Source organism: Prunus dulcis, chromosome 8, assembly GCF_902201215.1.
Source record: "Prunus dulcis chromosome 8, ALMONDv2, whole genome shotgun sequence".
NCBI classification, from domain to species: domain Eukaryota; kingdom Viridiplantae; phylum Streptophyta; class Magnoliopsida; order Rosales; family Rosaceae; genus Prunus; species Prunus dulcis.
Genome location: NC_047657.1, coordinates 16617168 through 16637050, shown reverse-complemented (window position 1 = coordinate 16637050; position 19883 = coordinate 16617168). Strand labels below are relative to the sequence as shown.

The 19883-nt window shown below is 38.3% G+C and overlaps 5 protein-coding genes across 8 annotated transcripts; 1 reads left to right on the top strand and 4 right to left on the bottom strand.

Moving 5' to 3' along the window:
• Window positions 1-690: 690 nt before the first annotated feature.
• On the bottom strand, window positions 691-4067 carry LOC117636306. Its single transcript, XM_034370743.1, has 2 exons — window positions 3535-4067; window positions 691-2315 (listed from the first exon to the last, which is right to left on the bottom strand). The coding sequence occupies exons 1-2, from the start codon at window positions 3789-3791 to the stop codon at window positions 926-928; spliced, it is 1647 nt and encodes a 548-aa protein (XP_034226634.1). The 5' UTR covers window positions 3792-4067; the 3' UTR covers window positions 691-925.
• Window positions 4068-5451: 1384 nt separating this feature from the next.
• Window positions 5452-8363, bottom strand: LOC117612295 (dolichol-phosphate mannose synthase subunit 3). 2 transcript variants are annotated; one of them, XM_034341080.1, is made up of 5 exons: window positions 8254-8363; window positions 7722-7929; window positions 6367-6496; window positions 6164-6271; window positions 5452-5883 (listed from the first exon to the last, which is right to left on the bottom strand). In XM_034341080.1, the coding sequence occupies exons 3-5, from the start codon at window positions 6466-6468 to the stop codon at window positions 5821-5823; spliced, it is 273 nt and encodes a 90-aa protein (XP_034196971.1). In that variant the 5' UTR covers window positions 6469-6496; window positions 7722-7929; window positions 8254-8363; the 3' UTR covers window positions 5452-5820. The 2 variants fall into 2 exon arrangements, with proteins under 2 accessions (XP_034196971.1, XP_034196970.1); XM_034341079.1 differs by lacking the exon at window positions 7722-7929 and having other exon boundaries at window positions 8254-8358.
• A 54-nt stretch (window positions 8364-8417) lies between these two features.
• On the top strand, window positions 8418-10939 carry LOC117612237 (FHA domain-containing protein FHA2). The gene is made up of 3 exons (XM_034341002.1): window positions 8418-9198; window positions 10063-10220; window positions 10522-10939. Exons 1-3 carry the CDS (start codon window positions 8562-8564, stop codon window positions 10729-10731), a joined length of 1005 nt encoding a protein of 334 aa, XP_034196893.1. The 5' UTR covers window positions 8418-8561; the 3' UTR covers window positions 10732-10939.
• Window positions 10940-11316: 377 nt separating this feature from the next.
• On the bottom strand, window positions 11317-13340 carry LOC117637513. Its single transcript, XM_034372419.1, has 3 exons — window positions 12923-13340; window positions 12663-12767; window positions 11317-11774 (listed from the first exon to the last, which is right to left on the bottom strand). The coding sequence occupies exons 1-3, from the start codon at window positions 13122-13124 to the stop codon at window positions 11500-11502; spliced, it is 582 nt and encodes a 193-aa protein (XP_034228310.1). The 5' UTR covers window positions 13125-13340; the 3' UTR covers window positions 11317-11499.
• A 606-nt stretch (window positions 13341-13946) lies between these two features.
• LOC117637250 (ethylene-responsive transcription factor-like protein At4g13040) lies at window positions 13947-18724 on the bottom strand. Of its 3 annotated transcripts, none has more exons than XM_034372095.1 (7): window positions 18402-18724; window positions 17191-17301; window positions 16803-16930; window positions 15990-16074; window positions 15294-15474; window positions 14456-14577; window positions 13947-14369 (listed from the first exon to the last, which is right to left on the bottom strand). In XM_034372095.1, the coding sequence occupies exons 2-7, from the start codon at window positions 17231-17233 to the stop codon at window positions 14233-14235; spliced, it is 696 nt and encodes a 231-aa protein (XP_034227986.1). In that variant the 5' UTR covers window positions 17234-17301; window positions 18402-18724; the 3' UTR covers window positions 13947-14232. The 3 variants fall into 3 exon arrangements, with proteins under 3 accessions (XP_034227986.1, XP_034227985.1, XP_034227984.1); XM_034372094.1 differs by having other exon boundaries at window positions 14453-14577; window positions 17191-17295; window positions 18402-18669; XM_034372093.1 differs by having other exon boundaries at window positions 14453-14577; window positions 18402-18667.
• Between the last annotated feature and the right edge of the window lie 1159 nt (window positions 18725-19883).

Here is a 19883-nt window from a genome sequence, read left to right as displayed (position 1 = left end):
TAGTTCTCTTAATTTTGTTACTTTGTGTTTCCTAGATTGGAAAACCATTTATAACTTTCTTATTAAATTGTTAAATTATATTATTTCTGTTTATACATAATTAGATGTTTATGATTATTGTCCTAACTCAATTTTCCCCATTCATCAACATTAACATTTACTATTTTCCTACTTTTTTATAATAGGGTCAAGACCTCCATCAAAGAGAAGAAAAATCATGAAGAAATTGCAAAACAAAACTCGCCCAATTAAACAGCATGCTGCTCAAAATTATCCAAATTTTGCTATTTTGATGGCTACTTCCCACTATTAACATCTCAATGTATATACAAACAAGTCTACTATTTTAACATAACAAGTAGCCTGTAAAATATGTTATTACTTCCTTTTTTGCAACTTATACTCCCTTAGTTAAACATAATACTACAAGTTAAATCTTATTGTATATATAAACAATCTTACTTTGTCTACGTAATTTCAAAACCCACAGCATCGCGCGGGTTTTTCTACTAGTAAACACTATATGGCAATTGCCCATAAAAATCATTCAACTTTAAAAAAAATAATAAATAAAAATTTATACTTGCCATTGGGAATCATTTCAACATTGCCGTGTCTTGTCTGTTGACGTGTCCGCGTGTCCAAGTGTCCGACACTTCAAATTTTTAAAGTGTCCGTGCATCATGGGTCTTTTACCCCTCAAAAAATAAATTTATAGATGATATGTAACCAGTAACTACATGACTCCTCACGTGCAAAATTACAATATGCTGAATTTTCTTATTCACCTGATCTGTCTCTTCACAGTCACAACAAATTTGTACACTATACCATAGTGGAAAGAAATGGGCGTTAACTCAAACACCACAAAACACTATATTTTCGTTGTTAATCACTTTCAGGTATCATCTTTGTCAAGAATCACTTAGAAATTCCATTTCGGAGAGGAATGAACAGCACTTTGCCGGGGTCTGACGGGCTGCTCTGAGTTGCGCTTCTTCATGATTGAGGAGACAGTTGGGCTGTAGTAGTCATTGCTCCTTTGAGAAGTTGCCCCTTGTGAATGCATCTTCCTTCCATGGATAAAGCTCCTTTGCTTTTCTAGCAATGCCCTGCGAGCCACTGGATTACTTTGCGCGGCTCCCCATCTATTATAATTCACACAACTTTGGCTCCTTCCCACTTGTTGAAACTTTCCCTCTGCAGGACTAGTATAATTTCGACTCTCAGCAGTTTCTGCGGAGTACATAGTCTCTCCTTCACTGCTATACCCATTCTGCATATCTGAAACTTCTAGTGGGAATGAACTAGACTGAACCTCACTTTGGGCCCCATTTACAGAACCTGTTGAGGCAATTTCAGCATCAGCGTCAGGACTGGTTGGTCCTCTGTTCTTAATTTGGTGTTCTTCTCTTATTGGGCTTCGCGGTGGAGGCACCTTGACAAAATTCTCATCAGAATTCGGTGGTAACTTTTTGGTCGGCTGTGGCAGAACTGCTGGTTTTGCAACCCTTGGGGGAAAATTAATGTCCAATAGCTGAATCGGGGAACCTTCTTTTCTCCTAATAGGAATAGCTGTTAACTTGGGTGATTCATAGATTTCTGGAGTAGGAATGCCCTGTACATGGGCAGCATGAGGATCACTTGTTAGGGCCTCTTCTTCAACAGTGTTTGCTGCAGCAGAGCAGCTTGGTCTAGGCTGGTCCCTTGTTTTTGAGACTGTGTTTGATGAAGAAGTTGTTCCATCATTATCAGCTTCAGTTGACTTAAAAACCCGCCGCTGTGTGAAGGAAGCACAAGAGTGCTCACTTTTCTGGCCAGAAGACATTAATCGAATGAGTGGTAGCTTAGGCTTGTTAAGATCATCAAGGCTACCTTCCCAGTGCTGATTTAACCAATCACAAATTATTGGAATGGGGATACCAAATTGCATAGGAAGATCCTTCTTCCATGATGACGTTGATGATGACGAAGTTGATGAGGATTTGGTGTTTGGCGATGTTGCTAATTTCATAGGATCACATATCATAAATGCAAGATTTCCTTGCGCATCAAATCCAGCTGAACCAGGGCTCCACATCACTCCATCAGTCGACAATTTTATGAGATTGTCAGTGGCTATCACTACCTTACCTTCGCCTACTGTTAATTCCTTTTTCTCTGTGTAGCCTAGAAGGTAAACTACACTGCCCAGATCCAGGGTTGGTTTAGAGCAGGTCTTCAAGTGGTGAGGGTGGCAATGGGCATTTGAATCTCCATCCACCGCATCCAAACCTACTATTGTAAGATCTAAAATGGAGCTGGTGATGAAAAATCTGCAATTCAATGAAAGAATGAGAAAAACTTTACATGCCTATTATGCAAAGGCTACCAGAAACCATGATACATTGATGCTTTTTGAGAAGAATGTCACCAAATTTTCCTTTCCCCATTAGTCTACAAGTATAAAACAGCAAGTATATCAGATTCAACAGAATTTGTGTTCAATAATTACATATATTAAAATGGAAATCGTGATCATGATGCTAGGTACTCCAATTTTCCATTACCATTCTTTCCTTATTAACTTATTTGATTGTGTCACAAAACCATCAATGCGCAGAGGCAATCCACGAGAAAACAACATAATTACAAGTGAATTGTACAAATAAGCCTTAGGAACCCAACTTGAGGGTTTAAAAAAAAAAAATAATTCTATGACCTAGGGAAGGACTGGCCAAATCAGTTCTAGAGAGTTTGTGAAAGCAATTTCAAAAATTTTCCTTTAACTTTTTCAGAGAAAATGACCAATATTTGCCAACGTCAAACTAAACTACCAAGAACTTTCTTCCATTTTCTCGTCACTGGCTATTGCCTCCAAATTCTTGCCCTTTCTATCTCTGCCAAGCCATGCCTTCCCTCCACCATACTACTTTTATTTCATCTAATATACTGCATTATCACTACTCCCAACTCCCCAGTCGACATCCCCTACATTAAAGACTTCCACATTCAACTATTACTAATTTGAATAGAATAGTTATTAGATGACACTTTGTTCTCCTAATCAATAGTTCACTTGTGGGAATGTATGAATACGATCCACTCAGATCCAACATCTTCACAATCACCAAAAGTTGGACACAAGTCAATTAAATTACTTAGCAGCACAGCTGCACTCATAAATTAATTCCCAAATACCATTTCACATTAGAACTTTTGACCAAATCAAATCTCACCAATACAAACACAGAGGACACAACCAACTATTCAATAAACACTAATCACTTCTATTGATAGATAAGAAAATGGTAGAAACATCATAATCAAACTACTCAAACTTTCAATTTATATCATATGGGACCCACGAAAATTAAGTAAATAAAGCCCACCTAATGTAAAACTAATACATTGCAGAAGACTTAGCAGGTTGGTTTTCCACTGTTCCAAAAACAAATCAGCACAAAACCCAGTATTCACTTTCATTGAACTTCCCATGAACTAAGAAAAATACAAAATTTATTTATAAAAGAAAAAGAAAATCAAAGCTAATACCTTTGGGGAACGAGAGTTGCAGCGACACCGTTTTGCAGCCGGATCTCGGAGCTCTCCGCAGCTGCCACGGACGGAAGGTTGACGTGGGTGGTCAATAGGAGGCTTCTGTGGATCAGGAATCCGGTACCGGAGATCCCATTTCCGGGGCCGAAAATTCTGGCCATGGCCGGAGCCTTGCCGGAGAAAATGGCGGCCTTCATTTTCTCAGACTTGCTCACTCCTTTGCAGAAGCACCATGACTCTCTCAGACCACCCATTTCAATGGCGGGTTGAGAAAGTTGGAGGATTTGACTGAATGGGTTTTGTTTATTTGGTTAAAAAGCTTAAAACTTTGGATCTATGGCTTGCTCGTGTGGCAATGTGATTCGGCTTGGCTTGTAGTTTTATACATGGGTTTGCATTCTTCTCTGCTATGATAATGAAGAACAGGAAAAGAGAGAGGGAGAGAGAGAGAGGGACGAGACAGACGTGAAATGAGTAAAGGGTGTTTGGGTTAAATCTTGTGAGCTGGAATTTTGGTCCAAAGAAAAGGCAAATTTTATTGTCACTCCATTCTACTCCATTAATATATATATATATATATATATAAAACAAGTTTGTTCTAACATGAAATGAAATGACTAATAATATTTAGTGACTTAATTATTATGCCCCACCCCACCCTGCATTACATAATATGAATATATATAAATAAAAAAACAACTTGTACTTAAAATGGTTCCTGTGTTTTATCTCATCGATCAATTTAATCCTTATGTTATCGATTTGATCAATTTAATCCCTCTGTTTGTATATGTTAGTAAATGCAATCCTTTTCGTCAAAATTTTGTTAAAACTAAAAAAAAAAAAAATTAAAAACTTCAATTAATTATTCAATGAAGCATAATATGAATACCGTTTTGCAGCCCAATTTCTGACATCTTACTTCTCTAAAGAGGAAGGTAGTAATAGTTAAAGGACTAAAAATGGAGGGGACCAAGTTGGGGGATAAGTCTTGGCTTTTACAGGTGCTATTATGGAAATGGAATATTCATGTGAAGATCATTAAGTCTCTTACATCCTTTATATCTTTTTCAATAATTATGTGTACCAGCTTGAAAAAGTTTGTTGATTTCAATTTTTAAATACTAATCAAACATGTATTTGGAGTTTTTTTTATTTAAAAAAATTATATAAATAATCTCCTTTATTTGTACTTTCAAAGTGATTTTGACATTATATAATATTCCATATGAGTTCATAGTCAAGGAGTAATGTTCCCCCATACACAAAATGATAGGTCCACCTCAATGTGAGAGGTCGAATTACTCAGTAACTTCTCATATCATACAGTATTTGATGGGGACTTATCATTGCTTAATAAGATCTTCAATAATTTGTTCAAGAGTTATAGATAACTCTGTCATCCTTCTTCCTCTGATCATTGATTTATGGATAAACACGATAGGTAAAGAAAAAATAAATTATTTTGGCAAATAAAGCTAGGCTATGTTTCACCTTGCCTGGTTGCTTTGTCCTTTCCGATCGAGTAGATCAAATACGAACATGGGTTCATGATGAGGAGCAAAAGAAAAAGAACAAAGAAAATCAACTTTGGCCTTTATTCTTCTTTAGTGATGAAGTATTCTCTCTCAGAAATCTTTTCCCTGCATCCAGTCTCACATACACGAAGGTGGATACTAGGACCACATGATGCACTGAGACCACATGATGCACTGACCTCAGTGCATCCTGTGGTTCAGAGCCCCAGTCATGCATCCCACAGATGCAGGAAGACCTCTTTATGTGCAACTGGATGCAGGAGAAACACCTCTGGCCTCTTTAGGTACATATATGGGCCACCATGACAGAACACAAAGAATCTCCCAACATACATTTTTGTTGACATTCAGAGAGAGAGAGAGAGAGAGAGAGAGAGAGAGAGAGAGCGTCCCACTTGATAAAAGCCTGTATACTTGTAGCAAAAAGAACAAAGGATACAAATTTCTTCTGAGACATAAACAGGAAATGATTAACTATAACATGTACACTTTCCAAAGTTCTTTCTATTTCCCACAATTCAATAAGCCAAAAGGCTTAATGTTTGTTGTTAAAGTTAAGAACTCCAAAGGGGTTCATTGCTTCACCTAGTAAAACCTTCCCAATTTTCCCATCAGGTGGAAGCAATGAACTGTTATGAAGTCTTCCACCATACCACTGCTAGAATGAGCGGAGTTCAATGGATTCTGCATTTAATTAGGTCTTTTCTTTGTATCGAAACACCGAGGCAGAACACTGTGTGCAGAATCAATCACAACCACCCACATCGACCCCTTTCTGCTTCAAAAACTCCTTGGCCTCAGCTACATCCTACAGGAGATAAAAACGATTAGAAAAAGAGTTTAAAACATGGCTTTTCTCATTAACTTTAAAAAAAAAGATAGTGGTCTAATCACAAAGGCCGGTGATGGAAGCTCAGGACGGATCCATTTTATGCGTAAGTCTCAAACTCAAAACATATATAAAAGAAATTTCATTATAAAAAAAACATATATAAAAGAAATCGGTGAGAGATGTGTGTAACAGAGCTTAACAAAAGCATGATTTAGCAATCTAAACTGAACAGAAAATAAATAGAAAAGTAAACTACCTGCTGCAACAATATTGCTTCTTGAGGACAAGTTGGAAATTGCATCAGACCAACTCCAACCATTAGGAGCCCATAGCATCCTAGAGACACAATGAAATATATTGGTAGCTGGGAAGAAGGTAGAAAAAGGGCATAGTAAGCATCATATAACATGAATAAGTGAAAGGTGTTGACATAAACCAACCAAAATACAAATAACTCACCAACCAAGTATGACTACGTGGGATAATTGATGTCTGTAAGAGACCAATCCACAAGGCAGAGATGGCCACCAACAACGTCATAATTTTCACAATATGCTTCATTGACTTATATTGAAGAGTTCCCACTCCTCTGTAAGTTAAAAATAACATAAGTGAAAAGAAAAAAAAGCACCACAGGTGGACCACTATCATATCTTGCTTGATAACATAAAATGTCTTTCAAGTGTGCTAAAGCAACAAAAGAATTGTGACCAAGAACACAAGGCAATGCATGTCTGCAGTGGATTTCATACGTGCATCCATGGTGAAACAAGTATCTTAAATATGCAAGCAACACCGCAAAAAAAGAAAATAAAGAATGCAGCAGAATAATACACAGCACACACAATCAATTCAACAGCAAGTGTAACCAGTTCAACTGTACTCATAAATTCAGAACAAAAAGAAAAGGCTAACATGACCCGTTTGTGCAGGTATTTTCTACCCATGAATGCTAAAAAAACATACAGCCCTTACTTCCCACTTATTTTTTTTTTTCCGGCTGTCCATTTGTCCTTCCCTTCCCCTAAACTCCAACCCAATCACCACCCTTGGAGGTTTGACTACCTACTTGACTAGTAGGCAACCCAGTGACCTAAGTATTAATAAAGGGGGAGAGGTACGGCTGTGCTATAAGAGCCGGAGGTCCCTCACTCTAAATTAAAGTATGAGAACAGTTCAATCATTATCCTGCTCAAGCCAGGACAAGATGGGAGAAAACAGATGAATCTGCATTTGCACTGTAAAAATGTAAACTTTGTGCAATCGTTGATCTATAGCTGCCATCAGAAGGGATAGATCATATTATCCTTTTCACTGTTCCAGTGCATGTAAAAGGTAACCTGGAACTCAAAGCCCTTGCGCAATTTCCCAACATCATCTGGTAGACTTGGCAATTTCAATTAAAGTTGCCAGCTTTTTAAATCTAAAAACTCATTAGTCATTACAATATTACATGACAGGAACAACTGTCCTATATCAAAGAATCGCAGATCATACTGCATCTAATTAAACCTTAAAGCCAACTAACTCATTCAACCATGCTTGTCCAGGAATTCTCTACCCATGAATGCTGAAAACATAAAGCCCTGACCTCCCATTTCTTTTCTTAACGCAGTCCAGTAGCCCCTCCCCTTCCCCTAAACACCTCCCTCATTCCCACCCTTGGGGGTTTGACAACCTAATCTGCTACTAGTCAACCCAATGACCTAGAAATTAACAAATGGGGAAAGGTGCCGTTGTGATATAAGAGACGGTGGTCACTCACTCCCTCACTGCTCTCACTCAACCACATGATTAAATTTAGGTGTGAGAACCTTCAATCAATGCCCTGCTCACAACAGGACGAGATGAAGAGAGAACAGAAGAATTTATTCTACATCAGCACTGTAAAATTGTAAACTTCGTGCAAAAGTTGCTGATTAGCTGCCATCAGAAGGGATAGATCATATTATCCATCTCATTTGTTCCAGTGCATGTAATGGTAATCCGGAACTCAAAGCCCTTGCGCTTTCCCATCATCATCTGGCAGAGTGGCATTTCAATTAAAGTTGACCACTTTTTAAATCAAAAACTCATTGCAAATGCAATAAAAATCAAGAGCAAACCCTAATGCAAACATGTGTGTCAAGCCATGGATCATATGAGATCCCAAACAAAAAGCAAGTGTATCTATAGTGCACCAAATTCCAATAAGAGATCCCTCTAATTCCCCAAAACAAATGCATAATCATTTTACCTCACAAACAGACAGACAGATATTTAACCTCACAACTCTACTCAACTTGAAAGAAAGCAAGGATTTTTAGCAAAAATATTAAGTCTTTCGAGATGGGTAGAGAGAGTTACCGTGAATTTCCTGGCGGAGAAGAAGAAGATCGAAGGAGATGAAAGTGTTCGTTAGGGTAGGCGGGCAGAAAAGAAAATTCAGTGGGGTAAATGGAAGCCAAAGGGGCAAGCTTGAGAATATCAAATAATTAACTTTTCGGTAAAGAAGAAAACAATTTGTTTTATTTCTAGTTTGACCCCGCTCACTCAATAAAATCCCACAATCTGCCCCATAAACCCCATTTGTCATTGAGAAGAAGTAGACCCAACCCAATTGGATTTGGGCATATATCAGTTTCTTCTCCGATCCAGTATCTGTGAAAATTTCAATGGCGGCGACCAGCGGCGATGTGGAGGCTGGCTTCGCCAAGCTTCAAGGCGAAGACTTTGAGTACTACATGCAGACCTACTCCATAATCCTGGGCCGGAATTCCAAGAAATCAACGGTGGACGTCGACCTCTCGAGCCTCGGCGGCGGCATGAACATTTCGCGCCACCACGCGCGAATCTTCTACGATTTCACACGGCGCCGTTTCGCGCTCGAGGTCCTCGGCAAGAACGGCTGCCTCGTCGAGGGCGTGCTCCACCTTCCCGGAAACGCGCCGGTCAAGCTCGACTCGCAAGACCTTCTTCAGATCGGCGACAAGGAGTTCTATTTTCTGTTGCCGGTGAGGAGTATTCTCGGTGGGCCTGTGGGCCCCAGGCATTACGCCGCCTCGGTGGCGGTGCCGAGCCCCGTGGGCCCGGCTCATTACGGGTACCATTCGGGTTCGGGGACCGGGCCGATTGTGAAGAAGGGGAGGGGGAGGGAGTTTTATGAGGAGGAGTATGAGGAAGAGGAGGATGTTGGTGGTGGTGGTGGCGGTGGTGGGAGTGGGAGTGGGAAGAAGATGAGGAGAGAAGGGTATGAGGGTTTTGCCTATGGTGGTGGGTCGGGTTCTGGGTCAGGCAAGGCCGGAGCATTGGGTTAGTGTTTTTTTTTCCTTTCTGTTCTTGCTTCTTTCTCTTGCCTAGAGTTTGATAAATCGATGGACTTATTGTGGATATAGCAATTGGAATGTGAAGTCGTGTTTTTTGAATCATATGAATCATGATATTGTCAAGCGTTTTCCATCACATGTTAAGTTCAGTCTTTGACTTCGGCCAATTTCTGCTTGAATTTCTGTGAATTATTGGCGTTTTTGTAAATTGGGGTTTTGAGTTGCATTGTTCTGTTTGTTTCACAGTCTGTAGGAGATTGTTTCAGAAACTTTTGAACTTGTTCTCGATGGGGAACAACACTCGTCCTAGATGCTATGCTATTGCATTTTGAATTTTGTGGCACTACTGCTTTCAGTTTTTTCCTTCCTGGTTCTGCTCTCTGATTTCATTGTGTTCCTTATCGGAATAGTTTTTGTCTTCATCATTTTTGTGGTTTATGTTTACCTCTAATGGTTGTGAACTAGTGTTTTTTCGGTTTCTTCAGAGGAACCAGGGCAAACCATAGATTCAAAGCCATTTCTTTAGCTCCAGCTCCACCTATGACTGTAGATTCTTTGGCCGTCTTTCTGATATTATTGCTTGTGTTTTTTTTCTAGGTTGTTCTATGTGTCCATGAATACTAGGATTGCATGAACACTAGTTATAGGATTGATCTGTTTGATGTTGAACCGTGGTGACACTGAAAATATATATTTCCTCCCTGATTTTGAGCACTTGCATTGACAATTCTTCTCTTCTCCCTTTTAAAAGTTTTAATCATAAACAGTACATGCATGTTTATTTGGAACTATAAAGTGTAATTATTGTTATGTTCTTTCTTTGACATAATTTTATCTTTAATCTCTGCAGAGAAGAAGGGAGATGGAAGATCAAGGGTTGATCGAGACACTGATAATCAGCAACTTCTGCATTTGGAGGAAAAGGATGTTGTGTCATCTGTTGCTACAGTGCTCTCTGATCTTTGTGGTCCTGGAGAATGGATGCCTATGGAGAAACTTCATACTGAGGTTAGTCTTGACATATTCTGATGAACAAAATATTTAACACTTCTTATTTAGTTTCTAATCTTCAACTATACTCTTCCCTTACCGAAAGCAACTGCATTGATCTTTCTTTTATTTAATGATTTTGTATGTAGAATGCATCTGAGTACAAATTACACTTGTTTCCCAATGGCCATTGACTGGCAGTTTTTAGGCTTTTGCTTTGCATGTATATATCTGTGTGCCGAATTCTGGTTTTGTCATGCGAATTCTATGAGGTTTAAACCCTGGATTTCTGCCTTACTCCCATGTCACTCGTGTTCAGTTGGTCGAGCAGTATAGCAGCATTTGGCATCACACTCGAGTGCGGCGGTATCTCACTTCTGAGGACTGGCCTGGCCCTGAGTCAAAAGGGAAACCATGGTACGGCTTGCTTATGTTGCTAAGAAAATACCCAGAACACTTTGTCATCAACACAAGGTCCAAGGGCCGTGTAACGCTGGAATTTGTTTCTCTTGTCTCTCTGCTTTCATAAAATTGTAAGACATCACAGGGAGGTTCTTTGATGCTGATCTGTTACAATGTAGTTTACAATTGTGGTGAGTTGTGGAGTAGCAATATGAGCTCTAGACCCCAGCTTGGGTAGATGTAAAACGATTAGCAATGATATTGGCTAATGGCTTTTTTGTACATGATGGTAACGATACTTTTTTTATCCCTGGAACAAGTTTGTTTTTTCTTTCCATTGATGTCTACAGAATGCAACATCAACCCTAAACGGTTTTCTTTTTATTTTGTTTTCTTCTTTTTCTTTTTTGTGTGGAAATTTTCATAACCACAAATTTGCTTGAATGTATGTATAGTACAGGGAATCAAATTTGCAAAGCTAATCTCATTGAAGGATTTGCCCAAAAATCCTTCGACATCATTTATAAAGAATATAAGCATCACCTTGGACGAGCCAAGAGTTGCAAGAACATTCGTGCTATCAGACTTTATAGAGTTGGTTGAACAAATAGAGGGCACCACAGTAGAGAATGCAGCACTTGGCCAAGAAATGAGGAATTTTGATTAATGTTTGATTTTAAATTTGATTCCAAAAGTCAATAATCAACTTGCATATTTCTATCTGACTTTTTGACATTTAAAAAGACCTCACCAGTACATGCGAGTAGAAACTGCAAATTCATCCCTAAAACGGGTGATTAACAGTGAAACAGAAAGGCAATTAAAACTAAGCATGCCCCAGAAATGTTATTATTGACATATATAAGAATTCGACATACATCTAAGTAACAAAATTTCAGGACTCTTCTTTGCTAAGGTTACCAAGTGCTGCCCTCTGTGCATACATCTGTTTTTCACGAGCCTGCTTTGCAGCAAGGGCTTCCTCATCGAGTACTTTGATAGGAGACCAGTCAGGCATTTTCAGCCAACCAGCATTCTTACCGTCATTACTCCCAAGCATAGATTCTTTATAGCTCTTTAAGACAGGTCTTAGTTTAATTGTAGCATAATCCACTGTTGTCCCAACAACAGAAAAGATGATTGAGTAGCGGACGGCACCAATTCGACCACCTGCATGCCAATGAGCAAAACAATTTAACAACATTGTGTCAGGAGGCAGGATTTCAAAGTAGTGTGAACAGTTAAGGAGACAATTAACATATAACCCCTTTTCTAATAGCAACCACAATTTTACGGACGCAACTTGTGTGCCAAGAAGCTTGTGTTGATGGCTCCAGGTGGTTTGGGGACTCCGGGGGTTAGTTGAGTTGAGCACAAGCTCGCATATCCAGATCTTATGAACGTATTTTAGGGTTTAAAAGAGGTCTAAGGCCTTGCGAGGGAAAATTTGGGAGTCAGAACTACCGCGACTGTAGAGTATGTGCTCTATCAATAGAGATGGCCCAATCAGTAAAGAAACATGTCTCTCAACTAGTGATGTCCTGCTCAAAGCTGGCAATGGATGGATCATTTCTACTCCAGCAACTAAGTCCCAGCTAAGCTATATCTCAACTTCACTGGAATCAGGAAACTCCCCAGTTCCTCTAAGCAAGACTACATAACTTAGAGCTCAGCAATTGAGCTCACATTTCTTACTAGAATCCAAAAAATTAAATTCGTGATTCTTTTACAGGACAAAGAACGCATTCCTAATAGCCAAAACATATTACTGCCCTCCCAGATTAGCTGGGGTTAGATCAGATAGACAGTACAAACCACTGCAAATGAATGACACAAGTCCAAGCTACTAGTCTAGAGGTTGGAAGGCAAGGTAATTTCAGTCATTAACTATCACACATTGTTCCAATCCCATACATGAAAGTTCACACAAGCTGATCACCGCAAAGTAGACCCCATTTCTCACATTAGTTTCCAAACACACACACACGAGAGAGAGAGAGAGAGAGAGAGAGAGAGAGAGAGAGAGAGAGAGAGAGAGAGAGATTGAAGGAATCTAACCCTGAAGACGCCCAAGAATGGCACCAGTACCAAAGCCAGCAATTGCAGAGTTTACCAGATCATCCGGTCCAGTTTTTCGAGTTACACTCACATATTCCCGAGCCCCTGCCAAGTCAAACAAACCCATTACAATTCCACAGCTCCTTTCCATATGACACGCCCAATTTGGCATTTTCACACAACATTAACCAATCAAATCAAATGGGTACATAAAGCTGAAGCTGGAGATTGAAATTCGAACAGAAAGCAATGAAATTTACCGCAATAACAAGCAGTGACAATGGCGAAATTAGCAGCATAAGTTGCACAACTGGTTGGAAGACCCACAACTTTTCGATGGTTGGCGACCAAACCAGCTCCTCCACCAACAATCCCAGCGAGGAGAGTGGGAAAGACGATGCGCTCCTTCCAAGACGAAGATGGAGGCTCTGCTTCTATAGCTTTGGGATCATCTGAAGCCATGATTATTATGAAAGCTATGAAATTGCTTTTGCTTTTTTTCAGCTTCGCCTGAGTTCACTTCAGTCTTCAACGCGAAAAATTCTGAGTCGTTTTGTTAAGGGAGGCGGTGTTGCGGTGCAGACTTCAGGCCATGGGGTCGAATCCGGTTGCCCCACAAACGGGTCGGTTTCTGGGTCGGAATTTCAGATTGTATCCATATTGTCAAATTGGACTTGTTAATCTCCTATTTTTGCTTACCGGCCCAAGAAGATGAGTACTCTTCTTTTTCTTACTGGCCAAAAAGAATAAATTCTCTTGTTTTCAAAAATATAATTAATAATCAAGAGGGTTAATAATTTTTGTGGTCGAACCGGATTAGCCGGTCTACGTATAGTCAGACCACCGATAACATGTTAGTACGTTTTTGTTATTGACATGTTATCTGACAATAATATCGACACGTTTTCAATACAATATCGACAAACATCTTGTAAGAGGAGTTGATGAAAAATCTTTCTCGTTTTGAAATTACTTTTTTAATCATCACTTAAAAAGCCACCTAACTAAAATCAACCACATTTTTGTTAAAGAAAACTTCAGCAAAATATGAACTTAAAGAACTTAAATGGGCTTATTTAAGAAAAGAAACACGAAGAAAAAAATGAGTTAACATTTCTTATTCATGTGCTTTCACCAATGTGACCTACAGAAGAAGTATTGCTAAATTTCGGGCCACAGGGTCACTGCTATGTGATAGCAGTATCTCAATCAAATTTAGCATGTGATCACATTGATCAGCTAATAAGAAATCAAAAATAAATTAATCTACAGATGATATGGATCTTCTTGAAATAAGTTTCTCAAGCATTAACAACTTAAAAGAGGTTGCAAATTTCCAATGGAAAAATAGAATTATCGCTTTGTATGGGTTTATTTGACCACTAGCGATTAGCGACTAATGATGGTTCTAATCTGAGACTAATTATTGGGAGCATTTGCCTATCAAGAGACAATAAAATGTACCATTTGCCCTAATGTGGGCCTTTATACACTAAAAAATGGAGGCCTATCAGCTAGCACTTAACTGCTAAGAAATAGAAAATTAAGCATTCTCCTTGAACCATTATCTTCAAGAGCCTAACATATCCTGCTCCATATCTTCTGAAGCCGAGAGACTGTCTACTTCTTCTTTGTCATCCCAGTCCCCATTTTCCAATGGAGTCTCAGACCTCTTGTGTGACTCTGCCCCGGGCCTTCTCCTGTGTTCTGCAATATTTTATGAAAGCAAACCATGAGAGAGTTAAACTACACAAAGCCTGAGGAACATTAGACAAGACAAGAGGAAAGACTACTTTTGTTGGTGATTGCATGACGAGTCATGGCCAAGAACTCATCCCACTTGAATTTCCTCAGTTCTTGCTTCTCCTCTTCAGAAAGCTCGAAATTTGGTTCCCTCCCACACATGAAAGCAGCCCTGAATCCAAATAAATAATACTAACAAAGTTATATATGTGCTATAATATAGCATTTTATACATAACGCTTACACCCTTTTCCCATTTGGCTTATCATGTTCGTGTTCATGTTTTTGCATATTGTGGGAGTGGCATGAACCACATCATATTGGCAAGGGCAGACACAATACAGTATAGACTTGCAGAACAAAATTCAGAAAAGAAAGAAAAGAAAAAAACTGATGGGAGAGTATAGGACACGGCTAACCATTAGAAGACAAAAGAAGATACTGATGAAAATTTAAGACACAGAACACTTAAGACGCCTAGCAGAAACGGGCTGGAATGAACATTTAGGATGGCATGTCCTATCTAATGGAGACCCTGTCTGAAGAATGTGGGCAGGAAAAACCAGTGAAGCAACAATGAAGACTAATATTGTTTCATTTGAAGGTGCAACAAAGAGTAGAACGTAGAAGAACCTATGTTCATACTGTGTGTAACAACATGATGACCAACCTTAATAAGGAGAATTCCCCAGGGAGACAAAAGAGAAGTGTAAATGGTTTGTGGTTCTCCAAATTATGTCGACTGGTATACGTTCTCTTTGAAGTGGAACGATCATTATCAACGGGCTATGCAAAACTGGAAGACCTTGTATATGCTACACATTCTTGCTATTCCTTATAGTGCTCATCCGATATAAATTGTTCATATTAGCAAAGATGCAGTTGTACCTGTCATACAAACGAGCAGCCTCTTCTTGTGAACCAACAGTGCCCAAGTGGATTTGTTTCTTGTCAACTTTTATAGCTGCTTGCCACTTCATATTTTTGAAATAGACACCTCTCATTAGACATGGTTCTTGGTTTTGGAAATGCTTTCTCCGATGTCGCTTTCTGCGTTTTATTGGTGGCCCTGCAAATAGCATATTAAGTATTAGAAAATATCAAATTGAAACACTAGCATAAACCTCCAAAACCAACATTGCACCTCAAGCCCTTTTTAAAGGATTAACTTACATATTAATTGTAGTATTTCTATTATCAATAATATGTTGTGTGCAGGAGTCCTAGGTAAATACAAGATTCTTTGTATTTATATATAGAGTTGTACATAAATATATGATTAAAAACATCAAAAGAGAGGTGTGCCTAATCTCTGCAAAGTATACCAAAAGGAGAAAATAACTGCACAATCAAAAACTCTCATCTCCTCCGAGAAATAAATACAGAACCACAAGAAGAAGAAAAATTCGTTAACCACGATGTTCCTCATTACGTAAAGACAAAAGATACAGATTTCAAAAGGATGAAGTCGCACATTGTGTGTCCAAGGCATCCAGCACTCTAATCTATCTAAAACATCACTAGAAACGATAGCAAATTTTTTTGGGTTACAAAATGATAACAAATTTAATTTAAATAACAAACCTGCAACTTGCTGATCATGCTGCTCTTTGGATAAGCTAGAACCAGATGCAGTTGGCGACCGAGCTTCTACTTTCACGCTGGCATTCTGGTAATAAATAAAGAATCAGCTAAAATGAACATAAGTAGGCACGAATAGCAAATAATACATTTTGGAATATACACCGTGACAGCTGTTTTACATATTAATAAAGCATAGAAACTTATGCTGTTAGACACCTGAGTTTTAGAATAGGTTAAGAAGAATTAAGTTTGGATTATATCTGAGTATGGCATGCCAGTTAAACTAACCAGAAAAGGCAAGAAATAATTGATAAGGAATATAGAATCTCTAGTGGGTTCTTCCAAAATAGAGTTTTCGGTTTCGTACTTATGGTTTTGCTTTTTCTTTTTTTGGCTGATTAAATCCTTCAAAATAAATATTTGTACAAGAACATGCTGCTGTATAACATTCTAGATCAAGAAACTAGGAATTACGAGCATACTTGGCCACAAAACAAGGTCTGGGGGCACTAACATCTCAAATGGTTTGCCACATCAGCTTACCTTTTGACACAGTTTCCCCCTCTCAGCTTAATTTCATATAAAACGGCAACATTACGCTATCAAGACACGCAGCATACACATTTTCCTTTCTAAAATAGATAGATATGTATATATATATATATGGAATATTCTCTTGCCATATGTATATAAATTTAAAAAACTTAGGAATCCTGCCTGACAAGTGTCTTGAACACACTAATAAAACCTTTGAAGAAAACAAGTGGCCCATCTGATGCATGTAATATGGACTGACTGATAATCCATTCTTACCCCATCTGGCTGATTTGCATCATTTGAAGGCATGGGATGCACACTGACAGGATTTGTCCGAGAAAAATTTTGAGGAACAGTTCCATTGTCACAAGGCCTAGGAAGTGGATCTAGAACAGGACTTACCCCTGCAAAGACCAAGAATTTGGTGTCATTTAAGCATAAGCAAAGAACCTACTGAATTAGATTCTTAGTCATCAAACTGCAAATCTATCTCAAAGCGCTGACAGGTTACAATAACACAACTTAAAACTCAAAATGGATAAACAAGCTAATTACTAAGAGCAGAAGAAGGATACAGGATTTTTTTATAAATAAAATAAGAAGAAGAATATAGGCTATTCAACAAAAGAAATCATCATATATTGTATAGCACAATGATTATTACCAGAGCATAGCCCCAAGAGTCTGCGTCTTCTTAAGCTCACCATGGTTTATTTCAACTTAATTATTGAAGCACAACACTCACTTGATGGCCTTTCTCATGTACCACCTACTCCTGGGATAAATCAAGCAGAATTATTATAATAAAACATAAATATATGTATATATTTTTGAATTTCAAACGGGAACGACGTAACAATTATAATGTTACAAAAAATTATATATTTATTACATTATACAAGTGCTAGAAACACAAATAAGCAAGGAAATCAAAACACAATGACAGTAACTACATACAACAACACTAAAGGATAAAAGTTTCAGAACAGACTATTTTTACCATACATCAACGAAAATCATAAGCAAAATGAGTGAAGGTCTGCACTTCCAAAGAAACTACTACAATACCATTCATAATTGAGAATGAATTGAGGAAAAAAGATCATCAAGTAGTCATATGTCTAAAAGTATTTCCGATTTTTATCCCTACCACCACAAATCATCTCAACAGACGCTATAAGGAACTGGAGTAACTCAGACCTGTCACCATGGCAGGAACAAATTAATGATTAAAGGAAAAATTAAGAGTAACTTCCCCTGTTGGTTACTAAAGAACCGTGTTTGCCTTTGATTAAAGTGAGTAGAGAAACAATGCTATTGGTGCTTATACAACCTAAAACAGTCGCAAGTGGAATGAGAATATAACGGAAATCAGTAGAGGCAAGCAAAATTCATCCATTACATGACTTCAATATCTCTCATTCGTTCAGAATTGCTGTAATTGGTGCAAGGTGACAATACTTCCAGTCATCATGAAGTTGCATATAGAAAACTAAATCATCCATCATGTTAGATGGGATTAGAATCCAAGAAAAGAACCTAAATTGATAAAAATTCCTAATGTCTGACCTCGGAAAGCTAAGTCAACCCACCAACCTACCACCTTTCATGGAAGGGGATATTAGCAAAAACAAAACCCAACAGCCAAAATTCAAAGAAAACACCAAATACACTCTCACACAAGCCACAACACAGAAAATCAAGACAAACCCACAAACCCCACAATGAAGAAGAACCCTTCTGCGGCTCCAACCTCGTCAACCCAGAATGCCCATGACCACAAACTCAGTCAACAAGCCATGAATAAACAAAACAACCCATCAAGAAAAAAGACAAAACAAAGCCATTGGGCAAAGAAAGTCAGTTTCTTTGTACCTGAGGAGGCAGAAAAGGTGGCGGTTGTTGAAGCACAGAGCACAGAGGCCGCGGAGAATTAGAGGCAGGTGTTAATTAATTAAAATCCCTGGCAAAGGCAAAAAAGATTGGGATTTATAAGGAAGGGAAGGTGGTGAGCGAAGAGAGAGAGAGAGAGAGAGTGTTGTGTGTATTTGTGTCTCATGCATCTACCACCTTTTGTTTTTATTTCCCATTTAATTTTGCTTTTGTATTATTAAGAAGAGGGTGGTGGTGGACTGGTGGTGGTATTTAGGTGTGAGACTGTAGAGAGACAAGTCTCTTAGATAGAGAAGGGTATGAATAGTAGAAAGCAGAACGTATACTTTGTGTTGTGTACTTTAGCAATTTGGTTGAAATTTCGGTATTACCCCTTGTGCCTAAGCCAATAGGTGCCATTGTCTACAAGTTGACCAAAATACCCCTGAATAATTTCTGTTTTTGGTTCATAAAATTGACTCTTGTTGTTTCCTCTCATGTAGATAAATACTCAGCTTCAAGTCCAATTATCATATGCTTATGCTTGTGGTTATTAGCTAAACAAGGTTTTTTGTTCCAAAAGTTTTTTTTCTTTTGGATAAGTACTTGTTCAAAAGATTGCTAAAACCCATGTGGTGGATAATAAAGTGAGAATCATATAGTGTTTTTTCATTAATTCAAAACCTTCCTTTTTTACTTTCAACCACAATGAATGTCTTCCCTTTTTTTCTTTTTTTTATAGATATTTTTCTTTTTTGGTATAAGACAATTGGAGATACAACAAGGTTAGTGGTGAGAGGTGAGAAGTGATTAAGTTTACTACTTTAGACAAGAACGATAACGTGTTTATTAACGTAAAACAAGAAAGAAATTAGTTAAAATCGCTGCTATTTCATATGAAACCTACTTACCCAATTACCTATTTCATTAGCAATGAACAATCAAACAAGATACAAGTACAACCCAACCTACAATCTTATGCAACATAACATTAACATGATTGAGATTATGAATTTGCAGAAAGAAACAAAAAGGGCAATGTAGTCATCCCAATAGAAAATCCTCACTGCCGTGTACATGAGATAACACAATAGTATGAGGGGAGAGGGATAAGTCAGTCATTAAACAAATATCAAGGGTGGGCAAAGAGGGTTAGAGAAATTATTATTAGCGTGGGTTGGTTGGTAGCGAGCGAGGGGCACCGACGAAACGGTGATTGGATGGACGGCCTGCCATATAAGAAAGAAGATAATGTCCCGCCAACCACACCTCCCCAAAGCCTTTGGGTTTGGGGGTTGATTTTTGCCAAAAACCAAAACTTTTTCAAAAGCAAAAAAGTTATTTTTCTGCCTAATCATTACCCTAATCAGTACTTAACCTGTCTAATCAAACCAACATATTATTAGTATACTACACTTGGCCTTGTTTCCTTGGAATTGATTGTGATTTTCAACTCAAAATTTATTGTTTCGGATTTTGTATACA

Excerpts from the sequence above, each read along its gene's own strand:
- LOC117637513 (XM_034372419.1), bottom strand. The coding sequence starts at position 13,124 with ATGGCTTCAGATGATCCCAAAGCTATAGAAGCAGAGCCTCCATCTTCG. Across the intron at positions 12,768-12,922 it reads TGTCACTGCTTGTTATTGCG|GGGCTCGGGAATATGTGAGT; the intron begins GTAAATTTCATT and ends TTGACTTGGCAG. Across the intron at positions 11,775-12,662 it reads CATTCTTGGGCGTCTTCAGG|GTGGTCGAATTGGTGCCGTC; the intron begins GTTAGATTCCTT and ends ATTGGCATGCAG.
- LOC117636306 (XM_034370743.1), bottom strand. The coding sequence starts at position 3,791 with ATGGGTGGTCTGAGAGAGTCATGGTGCTTCTGCAAAGGAGTGAGCAAG. Across the intron at positions 2,316-3,534 it reads GCAACTCTCGTTCCCCAAAG|ATTTTTCATCACCAGCTCCA; the intron begins GTATTAGCTTTG and ends ATTGAATTGCAG.
- LOC117612295 (XM_034341080.1), bottom strand. The coding sequence starts at position 6,468 with ATGAAGCATATTGTGAAAATTATGACGTTGTTGGTGGCCATCTCTGCC. Across the intron at positions 6,272-6,366 it reads CACGTAGTCATACTTGGTTG|CTACCAATATATTTCATTGT; the intron begins GTGAGTTATTTG and ends CCTTCTTCCCAG. Across the intron at positions 5,884-6,163 it reads AAGCAATATTGTTGCAGCAG|GATGTAGCTGAGGCCAAGGA; the intron begins GTAGTTTACTTT and ends TATCTCCTGTAG.
- LOC117637250 (XM_034372094.1), bottom strand. The coding sequence starts at position 17,233 with ATGGTGAGCTTAAGAAGACGCAGACTCTTGGGGCTATGCTCTG. Across the intron at positions 16,931-17,190 it reads ACTCTTGGGGCTATGCTCTG|GGGTAAGTCCTGTTCTAGAT; the intron begins GTAATAATCATT and ends TGGTCTTTGCAG. Across the intron at positions 14,370-14,452 it reads TGCAATCACCAACAAAAGTA|AACACAGGAGAAGGCCCGGG; the intron begins GTCTTTCCTCTT and ends AAAATATTGCAG.
- LOC117612237 (XM_034341002.1), top strand. The coding sequence starts at position 8,562 with ATGGCGGCGACCAGCGGCGATGTGGAGGCTGGCTTCGCCAAGCTTCAA. Across the intron at positions 9,199-10,062 it reads AGGCAAGGCCGGAGCATTGG|AGAAGAAGGGAGATGGAAGA; the intron begins GTTAGTGTTTTT and ends TAATCTCTGCAG. Across the intron at positions 10,221-10,521 it reads TGGAGAAACTTCATACTGAG|TTGGTCGAGCAGTATAGCAG; the intron begins GTTAGTCTTGAC and ends ACTCGTGTTCAG.